The sequence below is a fragment of the Pelobates fuscus genome, chromosome 2 (assembly GCF_036172605.1).
Source record: "Pelobates fuscus isolate aPelFus1 chromosome 2, aPelFus1.pri, whole genome shotgun sequence".
NCBI lineage: Eukaryota > Metazoa > Chordata > Amphibia > Anura > Pelobatidae > Pelobates > Pelobates fuscus.
Genome location: NC_086318.1, coordinates 306,619,138 through 306,636,417, shown reverse-complemented (window position 1 = coordinate 306,636,417; position 17,280 = coordinate 306,619,138). Strand labels below are relative to the sequence as shown.

Sequence of the window (17,280 nt, the reverse complement as noted above, 5' to 3'; positions counted from 1 at the left end):
GCATTTATATTTGTTTGTGTGTTAAAAATGCAAGAAACGCTAACTTTGGCCGGTGTTTGTGACTAAGTGGCTACTAAAAAAGGCTGAACATACCCCATTTGCAATACCTTGGGTTGTCTTCTTTTGTAAATGGTATGCCATCATGGGGCTAATTCTCATTCCTTGGCTACCATACGCTGTCAAAGGCAACCTAACCAATCTGACAAATTTCAATAAAAAAAATCAAGCCTTATATTTGACCCTGTAACTTTCACAAACACTATAAAACCTCTACATGTGGGGTACTGTTATACTCAGGAGACTTCGCTGAACACAAATATTAGTGTATCAGAACAGTAAAATATATCACAGCAATAATATCCTCAGTGAAAGAGCTGTTTGTGTGTGAAAAATGCAAAAAACTTCACTTTCACTGACAATATCATCGCTGTGATATGTTTTACTGTTTTGAAACACTAATATTTGTGTTCAGCGAAGTCTCCCGAGTAAAACAGTACCCCCATGTACAGGATTTAGGGTGTCATAGAAAGTTACAGGGTTAAGCACAGTGCTAGCAAATTAAATTATCTGGACTTTTGGCCTGGGTTGGCAGGCAGGTCCCTCAAATTGCAATCATTAAAATTACTTAATTAGGTAAAAATATTACATAAATATGCACGTAGAATTTTAATATATATACATATTTATATATTTGACGTCTACGTGTATATTTATGAAATTATTAATGTAATTTTGTATGTGGACATATGTATATTTCGTATTATTTTTATTTATTTATTTATACATAGATATATATATCATTACATTCTAAGTGTATTTTGATATAAATATATATATATCAATATCAAAATACTGTTAGAATAAAATTGAATATATATATATAATTTTTTTTAATTATTAAAAATTATTTTTATTTTTTGTTATTCATTTTTATTAACATATTATTTGTATTTTATAATAATATATATATACCATATATATAGTTATTATATATATTGTATATATTCGTGTGTAATTTAAATATAAGTGTATTTTTATATTAATATACGTATATATAAATATAAAAATACACTTAGTGTGACATTATATATATGATACATATACATATATTATATATAGATATAATACATGTATATATATCATATATATATATACACATATTATAAATTTTTTTACACTGATTTTTTTGTTTTACACTTTATTTAATGATTTTTTACTTGCAGGGAGACTGCCTGTCAGCACAGACAGTCCCCCTGCAGGCAGATACACAGACCCCTATTGCGGTCATGTGATCGAGTGATCACATGGCCGTGGGGTCCTGATCTGCCGAGGGGGGACTGCCCGGGCAGACAGGCAGTCCCCCTGGACCGGGAGGAGAGCTGATCGCCGCCGTGGGACCGACGGCGATCAGGTAAGTAGCCCAAAACCGTTATGACGGTTCAGGACCGTCAGCGGTCCAAACGCACGTTTTACCGCTGACGGTCCTGAACCGTCAGCGGTCCTGAAGGGGTTAAATGCATCCCTTTTGGTGTTTTGGTGTCCCTTTAAATGTCAAATTCACTATGAATGCCTGACTTAAGTAAATAACCCTGTTAGTGAGTTAGTTAGTAATGAATTTGTGCCAAAAGTGTGGCAGTGCCCTTTATTTAGAATTCCAATACACACTGGCAACTTACTGTCAATACACATATTATATATGACTGACTTTACTACTCCAACAGAAGGTTCCTTCAAACTGATACCTGACCGACATATTTATCTTTAATTAGCTTTCATGGTTTTGCATTCTTTTCTTAGATCATCGGTTGGACTTTAATTGCTGCTGTGTTACTTGTAGCAGTGCTAAGTATATGCGCACATCGATGTTGCTCACCAGTTCGCTATCGACAGAGGAAATTCTGGAAAAGTTATATAAGACATGAGCAGAAGATGGTTGATAAAAAAACTAATGAGCTTGCCATCAGCTTTGCAGAAAGGAATGTTACAAGTTTTTTTGAACAGACCCAACCTGATCCATTCGTAATGCCAACCTCCAGAGAATGGCAGCGTATATCCTCACCTTACAATTTCAAAGCAAATCCAGACTACTATAGCATGATACACAAATTAATAGAGGGAAATACCAAGACAAACGGAGAAAATGAAGCATCAGAAACTGTTTAGTGGAATTCTATGTGCTAAATATTCATGTGAATTTGTTATTCTTTCATCATTATGTTGCTGGTGCTTAAAAGGTTTTGTGAAATGTTGAACGTAAATATACTTTTTCTCCCTCTGTATTTTTGCAGATCAGCAGTTCCTCATCTTCCTGTTTGTAATTCCCTGCTCACATCTCAAACATGTCTAATTTGAGCCAATAAGAGTAAACCAATGACTGTGTATGTGAATCATTACTTCAGCACTATTCAGCACAGCCTTTACATCAATATCAAGCCGAATACCACACCATACATATATTACCAAAAATGTCTCTATCTCCAATGATTGTCATTATATAGTTGCAGTTTACATGTTTTGTCTGTAGCCTCTCTTTAAAGGGACACTATAGTCACCAGAACAACTACAGCTTATTGAATTTGTTCTGGTGTGTAGAATCATTGCCTTCAGGCCTTTTGCTGTAAACACTGTCTTTTCAGAGAAAATGCAGTGTTTACATTACAGCCTAGTGATAACTTCACTGGCCACTCCTCAGATGGCTGTTATGCCTCGTTTCCACTGAGCGGATCGGTTCGGTTCAGTTCGGTACGGTTCGCTATTTTGGGTGTTTCCATTATGAAAGTGGTCCATACAAGCGAACCGTACCAATCCATTCAGGGTCCTGCTTCAGATGTAGGGCCATAGAAAATGGAATGGTTCGGATAGGGTGGAGCTACTATACAATCCATTGATTGGTTGACAGGAAGAGCATTTTTTCTAAACCCTGCATGGCCCTGAAGGTCTGACTTGCAGTGGAAACGCTCACCAGAATGGGCTGGTCCATTCTAAACCTTCCAAACTGTACCAACCCGAACCGATCCGCTCAGTGGAAACGAGGCATTAGAGATCCTTCCTGGGTCATGGCTGCCTAAAATGCATCCAAACATTCAGTATCTCCTCCCTCTGCATGCTGACACTGAACTTTCCTTATAGAGATTCGTTGATTCAATTCATCTCTATGAGGAGATGCTGATTGGCCAGGGCTGTGTTTGAATCATGCTAGCTCCGCCCATGATCTGCCTCTTTGACAGTCTCAGCCAATCCTATGGGGAAGCACTGTGATTGGTTCAGGCTACCACTTCTGATGTCAGCAGACTGCTTTTTTTTTTTTTTTTTAGGCAAACAGCATGCAGATCTCCAGCTTCTGGCTTGAATACAGTAAGATGTTGCTATATTTATGGAGGCATGAAGGGGCCCAGGGGCTAGAATAGATGGTGGTTTTAACACTATAGGGTCAGGAATACATGTTTGTGTTCCTGACCATATAGTGATCCTTTAAAGTTGACTAAATTCTAAACAATAAAAAAAAATGCTGCAACACGTTTCCACTAATAACTTTTTAGTGTTTTGGGTGGTTAGCATGACTGAACTGACCTTAGGAGACTATAGGTACATCCAGTGACTTGGACAACCATGATACTGGAGACACTGTATTTAATAAGATGCCTTTAAGCTCTGCTTCAGATGCCCATAGTCATAGAGTTACAAACAAATTTATTTGATGCAAGGCTTATCTTATTATAGCCTACAGAAAGTTTATTCCGTCTTTCCCTGAAAATAAGACTGGGTCTTATATACATTTTTCCCCCGAACAAAGCACTAGGGCTTATTTTCAGGAGATGTCTTATTATGGGGAAAAATAGTAGCAAGCACCTGCTTGAAAGCAGGTCTACGTTCAGGGGATTTCCCGAACATAGATAAGCGAACTAGCGACTAGTGCTTATTTTTGGGGGATGTCTTATTTTTGGGGAAATACGGTAGTAAACATAGATAATACACATAATAGAAAATATATACAAAGACAGCAAGATGGGGATACCGAACAATTTCACACAGGAGTATATTGCATAACTAAGGTAGTAATCTATATTCAAAAAATACCGAAAAATAGAAGGGCTACCAGGTTAGTCACGTGCACAGCTTAAAATTAAGGAAAGCAGCAACAATAAAACAGACAATGCCGGTACATATATCTGCAGTTCAAAAAGTGTTCCTGGCATATTCATCACACTCTAACACCTAAAGGGACACTCTAAACACATAATGACTATGAACCAATAGCCTGCTGCCAGTGGCTAATGTGCTGAGAGGGCCTTTTTAACTTTTAATAGTTTAGTAAGGTAAAATATTTTCTTCTATGTATGCGATTATTCTTTGGTAAATTATAACACCTTGCAGATTACGTAGTTTAGTTTGATTTTATTCACCAAACATTGACTTTTGCTGAATTTAAAACATAACTTAAAAATCTAGTAACTGAAAACTTATTAAAGTTCTAAACTCCTCTGTATTCAAAACTCGAGTATTTTGTCAATATTGTGTTTTATGTATTCAATCCACCATGATTCACTGTTTAGTGAATAAACCCCTATTTGAAACGTATTTGTAATTATTAAAACATATGTATGTATTCTCAAACATTTGATATTTTTGTTTTAGATGATTGTGCATGTGAGTGCCATCTGGTGGTTAAATGGATAACAAGCAAAACTAGGAATTGTACTGAATATATATAGTTATATATTACATTATAGTATGATATATTATGTACACAATGTATGGATTGTATAATAAAGAAAACAATAGTAATTTTTAGATTTTGTAAAAGGATATAATATCATATTTGGTTAGATGCTTACAATAAATGTCTTACTAAAATCATTAACTAGTTCTAAACTAATACTACCCAATATGTTGACACATCTGTCTGTGGGTGGCTTAATTTATACAGGAAGTAGAAACAATCCTGTTTTCTTTTAAATTTGCCACATCAAATATAAATACAGTAGGAAATGTTTTGTTTACAGGTAATGGGAGATATATTGTATTGAAACGTATGTTATAGGAAAATAATGCCAGTAAGGGATTTAGCATGTCTCATAAACCCAGAGAAATAAAAAGTCAACTTTCTTTTAAAATATTTATGAGCATTTTGATAAATACAAACATTATGTCAAATTTATTAACAATTTGTTTTCTCTGACTAATGTCTGCAGAATATGTTTGAACATGCTTCATTTGATTCCCTTTGTAAAAAAAAAAAAAAGCTTTTAATCATATATATGCACGGTTTTCTTTAGTTTTAATTTAAATATGAGGATAATGCATCTCACCTTCCTTAAATAATGTCAAACTAAGTTTTATTATAAGAGAATGGCATATTTATGGTATTCGAATATAACTTTTTTTCCATGGATATGAATGGGAGAATCACAGTTTAGATAACAGTGTAAAGTTACTGTTTATATCAATGGCTGGATAGTGATTGACTGAGGGCATCATCCACTGGCATTCCGGCAAATCTTCCACATTCTGCAGTGGCCAGGTCAAAGGATGCAGGGGGCAACAGTGTTGGGCATTGGTGGTCCAACGTTAGCGTTCAACCATGGTTTAAAGTGGTTTAACCCCTGAAGGTAAGCTTTAATGGGCCGGAGTTGTTATTGGGGTGGTGATTTTCCCTTGTATTATTAACAAAACAATATTAGGTGAGGAAATACCTTGAATTACACAGGATCATTTAATTATCTGATGATAAAGATCTTTTTTGCTTTCTACTTTTAGGGAGATCGACTTGGTGTTATTATTAATAATATTAACCTGTGCAATTCTTCAACTAAGCAATTTGATCTATTGGTAATATAGATTTATTATAAAATTATATAAAAATAAAAACTAATAGGAGTTCTAAAAAGGCATTAGGAAGGGGGGAAAATGGGGAAAAGACCACCTTTCAATAAATACACCATTACCTTTTAAAATACACCAGTGGTTAGAATTATATACAAAATTGTGTATGCATTCAGAAGCAGCTTCACACTTAAGTGCTTTACATTCTAAAGGAAAAAAAACCCCTGATACACAGCAACAATAATATAATCAATAGAGAAAAAGTTACTATAAGGCAGACTAATACTGCTGGTAATATAGATTAAACATGTAGATATAATACAACAATGTTTATTAACAACAGATATACATAAAAACAATTAAACCATAAAAGAAAAGATGTATAAAAAGATATACCGTATTTTTCCGTGTATAAGACTATGTTTTATTCTTATTTTGTTTACTCTTAAATTGGGGGTCGTCCTATAAACGGTATGTCACTGCAGGGGTTAAAAAACCCACACTTGTGCGCAGGCCTAAGCCTAGATGGCACCTGTCGAATTTTAAGTGTGCAATAGCCTACACATATCTGGTCTCCCTCCTGCCGATCCACTCCTGAATGCTGTGGCAAGGAGGAAGAGGTACCTATATGCGTGGGAGCTCCAGCAGATGTCAGAACTTACCATCAACTGAGCTCCAGAGACATGCCACACCATAAAAAGAGCAGCCATATTAAGGTATGCTCCACCTCAGGTAGGTCTTGCTTTCTCATTTATATTTTTGTAAGAGGAAATGGGGAACATGGAGCAGAGGGAATACTGCTGTAATGTCCCAGCACGCGTTCACTCCATCTGCTGTATTGCGAAAACTGTACAATAGAGCCATTAACTTCACAGAGTACTGTAGCACAGAGGAGGCATGAGAATCAGAAGTGTGATGTTCTCCTCAGAAATCACCTCTAAAATATCAAAGTTCGTTTTGATGTTTAAAATATTTATTTCCTAAATTTGGACTAAAAAAATAGGGATTGTCTTATACATGGGGGCATCTGATACACTTAAAAATTCAGTATATGCATACACAGAGGGGAAATTGGAGTTTTTGCCTCTTACTAGAGATTGCTGATAAGTACATGCAGAATTACAAGCTGCCACTCACAAAAGCTCAGACCACCAATCAGTGTGTTACAATATTTTTTTTAAATCATTTTGCAGATCTTTTAATGGCCTTTGTTCTTAGGGTAAATTCAATTGAAATCTATCGAGGGGTTTTATTTGATTAATTTCATTAAGAACCTTTTTTTGAAATGTGACCATATCATCATACATGAGCCACTTTATTAAGAAGTTGGGGCAGGTGGAGATGAGATGGGTTTTTGAATCAGATGCTTTAATCCCAAATTGACTAAATAACGATTTTGAAATTTAAAAAAAAAAAATGTTTTTCATCTCATTAGTGTACGGATCCATTTTTTTATGTAAAGGTGGTGTATACATTTCATATATTTTAAATATAAAAAAAAAAAAATATATATATATATATATATAAAATATTGAAAGACAGCACTCCAAGGACCTTATATAAAACGCAACTTATTACCTTCTAAATAAAAACGGTCAACGTTTCAGCTTGATCCCCTCAAGCTTTCCTCAGGAGGGGATCAAGCTGAAACACTGACCATTTCATTTAGAAGGTAATAAAAGTTGCATTTTATATAAGGTCCTTGGAGTGCTGTCCTTCCATATATTTTTATGTTTTTGTCTGGACAAGCACCGGGCGTGACACTAGTTTTTTGAGTGGAGTGCAAGATTTGTTATTATTTTATATATATATATATATATATATATATATATATATATATATATATATATATTTAATAATAATACTTACCGTAATTTTCTTTTCCTGTCTATTATTCATGGCAGCATATACACATGGGTTAGCTCCTCCCCTACAGCCGATAGGACAGGAAAACCACCAAGGTTTTAAAAGGAGGCTCCATCCCTAAGGTCCTCAGTCAGTTTACAAGCTCTACAGTACATAAATAGAGACATTAATGGGTGGGAAGTATATGCTGCCATGAATAAAAGCCAGGAAAAGAAAATTATGGTAAGTATGAATACATTTTCCACTTTCCTGGCTAATCATGGCAGCATATACACATGGGGAATACCCAAGCTTACAAAGGGAGGGACAGAATAGCCAATCAAATAATCAGAATAATTCAACATAGAAGAATAAACTGAGTTAAGTACTTGAGTACCAAATTGTGCATCATAGACTGTTTTAACGAACAGTATGAAATGCCAGACAAACATGTCTAAAGAGGTTCAAATGCTAGCTTACAAAAAGTGTCAGCAGAAACCATTGCCATGGCAACCCATGATGCTGCAACAGCATGAGAGGAGAGTGCCCTGATACCCTCCAGCACAGGTAGAGAACGGACGTGACGTCCAAATTGTGCCTCATTAATTGCTTCAATGTCCAATATGTAATGCAGGACAAACTAGTTCAAAGAGGTCCAATTGCCAACTTTACAAAGTTTCAGCAGAGACCATTGCCTGGAAGCCCACGAGATGCTGTAACACTAGTGGAGAATGCCCCAAATCCTTTGGTACAGGTAGAGAATGTCATTGAAAGGCTCTCACTTTAGGCAGGATCTCTGGTGCTACATGCAAGACAACCATATCCTGTTGAAATTCAGTGAATGGGGGTACACAGGATCAAGCCTGGAGTTCACCCATTTTCCTTGCTGGGGTACCACCATGGAAGCTCCTTCTAGAGGTTCGAATAATGGTTCAGTCAGGGCCCGTGAGACCAGTGGTACGTCACATATTGGCTTCACCACACTCAGTGGAGGCATGATTTCAATCAATGCCTAAATGAAGCAAAGTGCAGCTAAGTGCACACATTCACCTTGCTGAGGTACCAGTCACCAGCAACAGCAACATCTGGGCTAACATCCTGGAAGCTCCTGCTAGAAGTTTAGTCAGAGTCTGTGAGACCAGTGGTACGTCACATATTGGTTTCAACACCCTCAGTGGAGGCTTGAGTTCAATTGTTGCTTACATGAAGCAAAGCACCGGGGGCATCAATGCTCAATCGATACCCTTCAGTACAGGTAGAGAATGACATGGATAAGCATTCACCATAGGCAGGATCTTCAGGTGCCAAATGCAAGACGACCATATCGGTTGAAAAGTAGTGAAAGGGGGTTCACAGGATAAAGCCTGGAGTTCACCCATTTTCCTTGCTGGGGTACCAGCCACCAGCACTTTCTGTGCTACCACCATGGAAGCGAATAATGGTTCAGTGAGGGCCCGTGAGACCAGTGGTACGTCACATATTGGCTTCACCACACTCAGTGGAGGCATGATTTAAATCAATGCCTATATGAAGCAAAGTGCAGCTAAGTGCTCCTCTAGAGTGTTATAACACAGAACATTTCAAGGCCTGAACAAAGAGTAATTCCAACAGACAAAAGCATGTCAAGCTTAGTAAAGCCTGTATAGGATTGTAAGAGGATCTCAATGCCCGTCTCAGGGATGCCTATACTAATATAGACTCCCGCATCAACACCAGAACTTGAGGATCCTGGTGTGTCATGGGGCCTTGTAATAGGTCTGGACGTACAGGAATTTCCCTTGGAGGTTCCAGAATCATCTTATTCATCATAGGAATTAGAGTCGACATGGTCTTCCACAGTCACCTTTTGCATTGCCTTATTTGGAAACTAGAAAACAGGAAAATATGTACATCAGACTAAAATTCTAAATTTGAGTCAGTGTATCCTGAACCTCAGCATTCTGGTCATAGCATGTAAAAAATACTTCTGGACCTGGTAGTTCCAAGAAATGGCCATCAGATCTATGTAGGGTATCAGATAATCTGCGTCAACCCCGAGGATACGTCAGGACATGGTTGCCAATCCACCTTGTCCACAGTTATTCGGCTCCAGCAAACAGCCATTGTATTCTGAGCCACTGGTTGTTCTTCTGTGCGCTGATCATTATGGGCTGGAATTCCATCAATACGTATCTGTGAGACCCATCTTGGTAGATATAGGATACAATTGCATTGATATTTGAGCAAATTTGGACCCACTCGTTCTTCAGCAAGCCTATGAAGTGAAGAAGAGCCTTGAAAATGACTCTTAATTCCATACAAATGAATGGAAATATTGTGCAACATGGTCCAAACACTGTGCAACCAATCTTATAAAAACTGGAATTCGAGCTAATAATTGACCAATGAGGTTCTGTTCACTGGAAACTCAGATCTAATCCCTCTTTCAGCTGCCAGGGTAAGGTGTAACTCCACTGATGGGGACATAGTAAGTGGCTGGCTCCAATACTCTCTCTTGTTAGACCAAGATAGGAAGGATCTGTAAGGAATCCAGAGATGCCATTGGGCCCATCTGACAAGTCTGCTGGTGGAAGCCAGGATTCCTAGTAGTCGCATCTATTTTCTTGCTGTTACCAAGCAGAAATGAAGAAACTGGGAGAGAAAACCTTTACAATCTGTGGAACTCTTCCCGAGATAGGGAAAAGCAGAGCATAGAATTTTCCACTTGGGAATGTCAACCACTGAGCTGTTCTGAAACTGCTTTTCTTGATATTCATCAAGCAGCCAAACTTTAGGAGTTATGAAAGAACTCTATACGTCTGTGTGCCTGCCTTCTGAGGGTCTAAGGCTATCAGAAGTAGATCCTCCAGATAATGGAACCAGGTGGAGTTCTGGACTCTCAATAACACTATAAGCACATATAAAGATTCTTGGGGCTGCATTGAGGCCAAATGGTAGGGCACTAACATGGAAGCTCTCTTCTGAGCTAATGCCGAAGATCTCTGCAGATTAGACTGAAAGCAAGCATCCTTGAGATATATAGAGGTAAGGAAATTATCCTTCCAGATTGCTTGAGATATGGATCTGATTGACTCCATCCCGAAGACTCTGACATTCAGCCTCTTGTTGGCCCCTCTTATGTCCAGTGTAGGCTTTCACATGCTTTTCCTCTTAGCACCAGAAGAGAGGCGAAACTTGTCCCTGGAACTGCTCTTGTTCTGGGACCTAAAAAAATCACCTCTTCGTCCAGAAGGCTTCTTCCTTCAGTGCTTTACCTTTTGATTAATTGGTCTTAATACTCCTGTTGGTATGGAGACTCCTGTGCCCGTTAAAAAAAAACTACAGTCTATATCAATCTGGACCATGGATAGCACTCAAGCCTCCAGAGTATGACAAGCCCAGGTATGTGTGATCAGAAAAATTAGGCTTCTAGTACTGGAGGAGATATGTTCATTGCTGAAGAGCAAAACGACTGCATTATAGCTCCTTCAGAACCTTGAAAGGCAGGTTTACCAACTGCCATGAGTTACCTGTGGAGTATTCCCTGCAGGGCCAGTAGCTCCATGTATCTCAGAAATACTGGTCACTGGAGGTTCTCCGGGCAGACTATGAGGAGCTGGGATCTTTAATCACATATTTCATGTTTGTAGAAACAGCAGCGGAAGTCACAGCTGGATGGCCTCCTGCAATGGTAGGCGTAAAATTTTGGACAGGTCTGCGTCCACCTATGATCCATAAGTGTGCAACTTAGGTGGTGTAGTTCTGGGGTTGGAAATAACTTCCTCCACAGGGTAAAGCCTGGCCTCTTTTCTTACCCCCAAAGGCCTCTGGAACTTACCGTATTTATTCGAGTATAACGCGCATTTTTTTTAACCGATTTTTAATTTAAAATTAAGGGTGCGCGTTATACTCGAATAAATATACCTTCCAGGACCGCCGGGCTCATTACAAGCCCGGCGGTCCTGGGGGGGTGGGCAGCAAGCATTTACTCACCTCCGTGCAGCTCCTCCAGCTTCCCAGTGTACATCTCGCGAGACCCGCGGCCAGCTCTGACGACGTCAGAGCGTCAGAGCTGGCCGCGGGTCTCGCGAGATGTACACTGGGAAGCTGGAGGAGCTGCACGGAGGTGAGTAAATGCTTGCTGCCCACCCCCCCAGGACCGCCGGGCTTGTCGAGCACCCACTCGAATATTTATTCGAGTATAACAAGCACCCTAATTTTAGATTAAAAATCGGTATAAAATTTTATACCGATTTTTAATTGAAAATTAGGGGTGCGCGTTATACACGTGTGCGCGTTATACTCGAATAAATACGGTACTTTGTAAGCCCTGCCCGCATGTCATTTGGCTGCACAGTTATAGGTCATGCTGAAGCCAGTGCATAACCGATTCCTTCCACTGTTTTCTCCTCATAACCAGATCCTGGTGAAGAATCAGACATCTGAACAATAATAATAACTAAATATTACATGTGGTAAAGTATTAAGTAAAAATGTGCACTGTTAAATTCTATAAGAAACCAGAGAAACAGCTTTAAAACAGGCTGAAGACAGCACTTATCCATGTCAGGAGACCCTGCAAATACTTACCAAATAAGTGTGGTATGTTTACTGTAATTTTTCCTTTATTTTAGGCACTTTCTGGCAATTGCCCTTATTCAAGATGGCTGCCACAACTTGTATTCCCACAATGCAAGTCATCTGTATTAGGCCCAATAAGGCACCAACTGCACACATGTGGGCCTATTCCAAGTGTGTTTGCTGTTTAGAGACCAGGGAGAGGACTCTGTCTGAAGCCTACATGGCCCCTAAACACCCAGGGAACCAGGAATAAATCACTGGGACCAAGGGGAAGCAAAATAGATAACAAAAGTGCCTGCAAGGAAGTTTAAAAGGCACATGCAAAAAGTCAAAGTTTAAAGGCACCACAGTCTAAAGGCCTCAAGGTATAAAAGGTAACACAATTTCCAAAATGTATCACAGTTTTTAAAATATATCAGTCTTCAAATGCAGTGCAGTTTTCCAATGCACTGCCGTTTCCCAAATGTACTGCAGTTTCCAATGACTTGTGGTATTACATGCAACAGTATAAATGCAAATTTAAATGAAACAGTTTTAAATGCCACACAGCTTAAATGCAACACAGCTTAAATGCTTCCTAGCAAAAGCACAACCGCATAATGTACCACAATCTTAAAAATAAGGTACAGCTGTATAATGCACTAGTTTAAAGATATCAAAGCTTAAATGCATCACAGCATAAAAGCACAACTGCATAATGTACTACAGTAAAACAGGCAAATAAAGTAATGAAGATAAAAAACAAAAACATACATGTCCGTAAGTAAAGGGAGCAAATTGCTCACATCCTAAGGGCTGTAGGACAGGAAAAAGACTGAGGACCTTAGGGATGGAGCCTCCTTTTAAAACCTTGGTGGTTTTCCTGTCCTATCGGCTGTAGGGGAGGAGCTAACCCATGTGTATATGCTGCCATGATTAGCCAGGAAACAGTTATTATTTTGTCCTCCTTTTTGTTTTTTGTTTTTCCCAATGTTTTTCAATATATTTCTAAAATATTTCTCTTTAACCCCTTAAGGACCGGTGACGGTTCAGGACCGTCATCGGCTTTTTAGCGTTGCCGACCGGTGACGGTCCTGAACCGTCCTAACGGTCTTAGTTACTTACCCGATCGCCGTCGTACCCCCGGCGGCGATTGGCGTTGGTCCCGGTGTGGGGAGACTGTCTGCAGCCCAGACAGTCTCCCCATGGCAGATTAGGACCCCTGTGGCCATGTGATCGCTCAACAGGGCGACCACATGGTCACAATAGGTGTCCATGTGTCTGCCTGCAGGGGGACTGTCTGTACTGACAGGCAGTCTCCCTGCCAGTGTAAAATCAGAAAAAAAATTAAAGTTAAAGTTAATAAAAAAATAATTATTATTATATATGTGTATATATATATATATGATATATAGACATATATTATACCTATATAATATACGTCTATATATCATATATATAATGTCATGCTAAGTGTATTTTTATATTAATATGTACATATATTAATATAAAAATACACTTATAATTAAATTACACACGTGTATATATATATATAATATATATAATAACTATATATATTGTATATTTATATTACTATAAAATACAAATAATAAGTAATTTAAATTAAATAAAAAAATGTAAAAATAATAATAAAAATAAAAAAAATTATATATCTATATGAAATTTTATTCTAACTGTATTTTGATATTAATATATATATATTTATATCAAAATACACTTAGAATGAAATTGTATATATATCTATGTAAATATAAATAAATAAAAAGAATACGAACTATACATATGTCCATATACAAAATTACATAAATAATTATATAAATATACACGTAGACTTCAAATATATAAATAAGCATATATATTTAAATTCTACGTGTGTATTTATGTAATATTTCTACATAATTAAGTAATTTTATTGATTGCAATTTAAGGGACCTTGGGGGGATGGTTGCACTCACCTAAACATGCTTAAATGGGGTGCTGCTGGGGGCCATATTATACAATAAATACACAAGATCCAGCGCACTCTCCTATCTACTAAACAGCAACTTCAATGTTGACAGATTTTATTAGTTTGTAAAAGTTTTTTTTAAAAACACCTAATCTAGGCAAAAAAATGGGGATTTAGTTACATTATATGATCATACATTGCATAAGCCTGCCACAACGTCAATGTACCCCATCTTTGGCAGGTCCTACTCTCACAGTCTAATGTCTGCTTTTATGAGATTAACCACTTACTTGGGAAAAAATTCCATCTGAGGCTCTCTGCAGTACAAGGCTAAATAGGGACCTGAGATGAGGCACCTGTAACAGGGAGGGGTGCAGAACCAAGGAGTTGGCTAGACTCCCAAATATATATAGGAAACATGGGGGGATGGTTGCACTCACCTAAACAATGTTTAGGTGAGTGCAACCATCCCCCCATGTTTCCTATATATATTTGGGAGTCTAGCCAACTCCTTGGTTCTGCACCCCTCCCTGTTACAGGTGCCTCATCTCAGGTCCCTATTTAGCCTTGTACTGCAGAGAGCCTCAGATGGAATTTTTTCCCAAGTAAGTGGTTAATCTCATAAAAGCAGACATTAGACTGTGAGAGTAGGACCTGCCAAAGATGGGGTACATTGACGTTGTGGCAGGCTTATGCAATGTATGATCATATAATGTAACTAAATCCCCATTTTTTTGCCTAGATTAGGTGTTTTTAAAAAAAACTTTTACAAACTAATAAAATCTGTCAACATTGAAGTTGCTGTTTAGTAGATAGGAGAGTGCGCTGGATCTTGTGTATTTATTGTATAATATGGCCCCCAGCAGCACCCCATTTAAGCATGTTTAGGTGAGTGCAACCATCCCCCCATGTTTCCTATATATATTTGGGAGTCTAGCCAACTCCTTGGTTCTGCACCCCTCCCTGTTACAGGTGCCTCATCTCAGGTCCCTATTTAGCCTTGTACTGCAGAGAGCCTCAGATGGAATTTTTTCCCAAGTAAGTGGTTAATCTCATAAAAGCAGACATTAGACTGTGAGAGTAGGACCTGCCAAAGATGGGGTACATTGACGTTGTGGCAGGCTTATGCAATGTATGATCATATAATGTAACTAAATCCCCATTTTTTTTGCCTAGATTAGGTGTTTTTAAAAAAAACTTTTACAAACTAATAAAATCTGTCAACATTGAAGTTGCTGTTTAGTAGATAGGAGAGTGCGCTGGATCTTGTGTATTAATTTAAGGGACCTGCCTGCCAACCCAGGTCGAAAGTCCAGAGAATTTTATTTGTTAGCACTGTTTTTTACCCTGTAACGTTCTACGACACCCTAAAACCTGTACATGGGGGGTACTGTTTTACTCGGGAGACTTTACTGAACACAAATATTAGTGATTCAAAACAGTAAATCATATCACAGCGATGATATTGTCAGTGAAAGTGACTTTTTTAATTTTTCACACACAAACAGCACTTTTACTGATGATATCATTGTTGTGATACATTTTCCAGTTTTGAAACACTAATATTTGTGTTCAGCAAAGTCTCCTGAGTAGAACAGTACCCCCCATGTACAGGTTTTATAGCGTTTTTGAAAGTTACAGGGTCAAATATATGGGTCAAATATTTTTACACTGAAAATGGCCAGGTTGGTTACGTTGCCTTTGAGAGCGTATGGTAGCCGAGGAATGAGAATTACCCCCATGATGGCATACCATTTGCAAAAGAAGACAACCCAATGTATTGCAAATGGTGTATGTCCAGTCTTTTTTAGTAACCACTTAGTCACAAACACTGGCCAAAATTAGCGTTCAATTTAGTTTTTTACTTTTTTCACACACAAACAAATATGAACGCTAACTTTGGCCAGTGTTTGCGACTAAGTGGCTACTAAAAAAGTCTGGACATACCCCATATTGAATACCTTGGGTTGTCTACTTTAAAAAAAAATATGTACATGTGGGGTGGTATTCAGAGATTTATGACAGATAATAGTGTTACAATGTCACTATTGATACATTTTAAAAATGTATGTTTTGAAACCGCAATATCCTACTTGTACTTATAGCCCTATAACATTAAAAAAAAATAGCAAAAAGCATGTAAACACTGGGTATTTTTAAACTCAGGACAACATTTTGAATCTATTTAGCAATTTTTTTTCATTCGCTTTTGTAGATGAGTAAAAGATTTTTCACATAAAAGTCAAAAAACATGCATTTTTTTAAATTTTTCATCATATTTTTTCATTTTTTTTTAAATTAAATTACATGAGATTATATAAATAATGGTATGTAAAGAAAGCCCCTTTTGTCCTGAAAAAACCAATATATAATTTGTATGGGAACAGTAAATGAGAGAGCGGAAAATTACAGCTAAACACAAACACCACAAAAGTGTAAAAAGATGCCTGGTCGCAAATGTACAACATCGCAAAAACAGTCCGGTCCTTAAGGGGTTAAAAAAATGATTTTTGGAAAATAGTTTTTTTCTTTTGTTTATATTGTCTTTGTCTCTGTTGGATAAAATGTGTGTGTGTGTGTATATATATATATATATATATATATATATATATATATATATATATATATATATTGACAGTTTAGTTTTTATCAGCATGGAAAGAGTTAATGGAATTGACGTAATACTGCTGGACATATGGATAATTGCAATTGAATATGTTAATAAGGGACTTGTGCAATAACTAATTGAATCTCAGAATGACGTAACACTGTTTGCCCTTAAATATCCGGATAAAAGATGGAGGAGATTATGACTCATGTTGTGATGGAGCTGCAGGTGAAACGCGTAGACTTGTAAGATTAAGTCATATGGTCGGCGTAGACTAAAAAGTCTGCAGCACTTTTTAAGTGTTCAATACCTGTGTGGCAGTAGATGGAGCTGAGCGTCACGGAGGGATGCAATTGGGGGACTGCAACAATACGCTGAGCGTTTGTGAGTGGGAGCTTGTCATGCTACATATACTGACCAGCAATCTCTAGTAAGAGGCACAAACTCAAATTTCCCCACTTTACCATCTGTGTGTATGTGTATGTATATATATATA

General features: G+C 37.6%; 1 protein-coding gene across 1 annotated transcript in view; it reads left to right on the top strand.

The window, feature by feature from the left end:
- LOC134585812 (calcium homeostasis modulator protein 6-like) overlaps nucleotides 1-2,602 on the top strand; it is a 43,516-nt gene extending 40,914 nt beyond the window's left edge. The window contains exon 2 of the mRNA XM_063441281.1: nucleotides 1,798-2,602. Coding sequence (XP_063297351.1) covers nucleotides 1,798-2,163 — 366 coding nt within the window. The 3' untranslated portion in view covers nucleotides 2,164-2,602. The remainder of the gene's footprint in view (nucleotides 1-1,797) is intronic.
- Nucleotides 2,603-17,280: the final 14,678 nt, after the last annotated feature.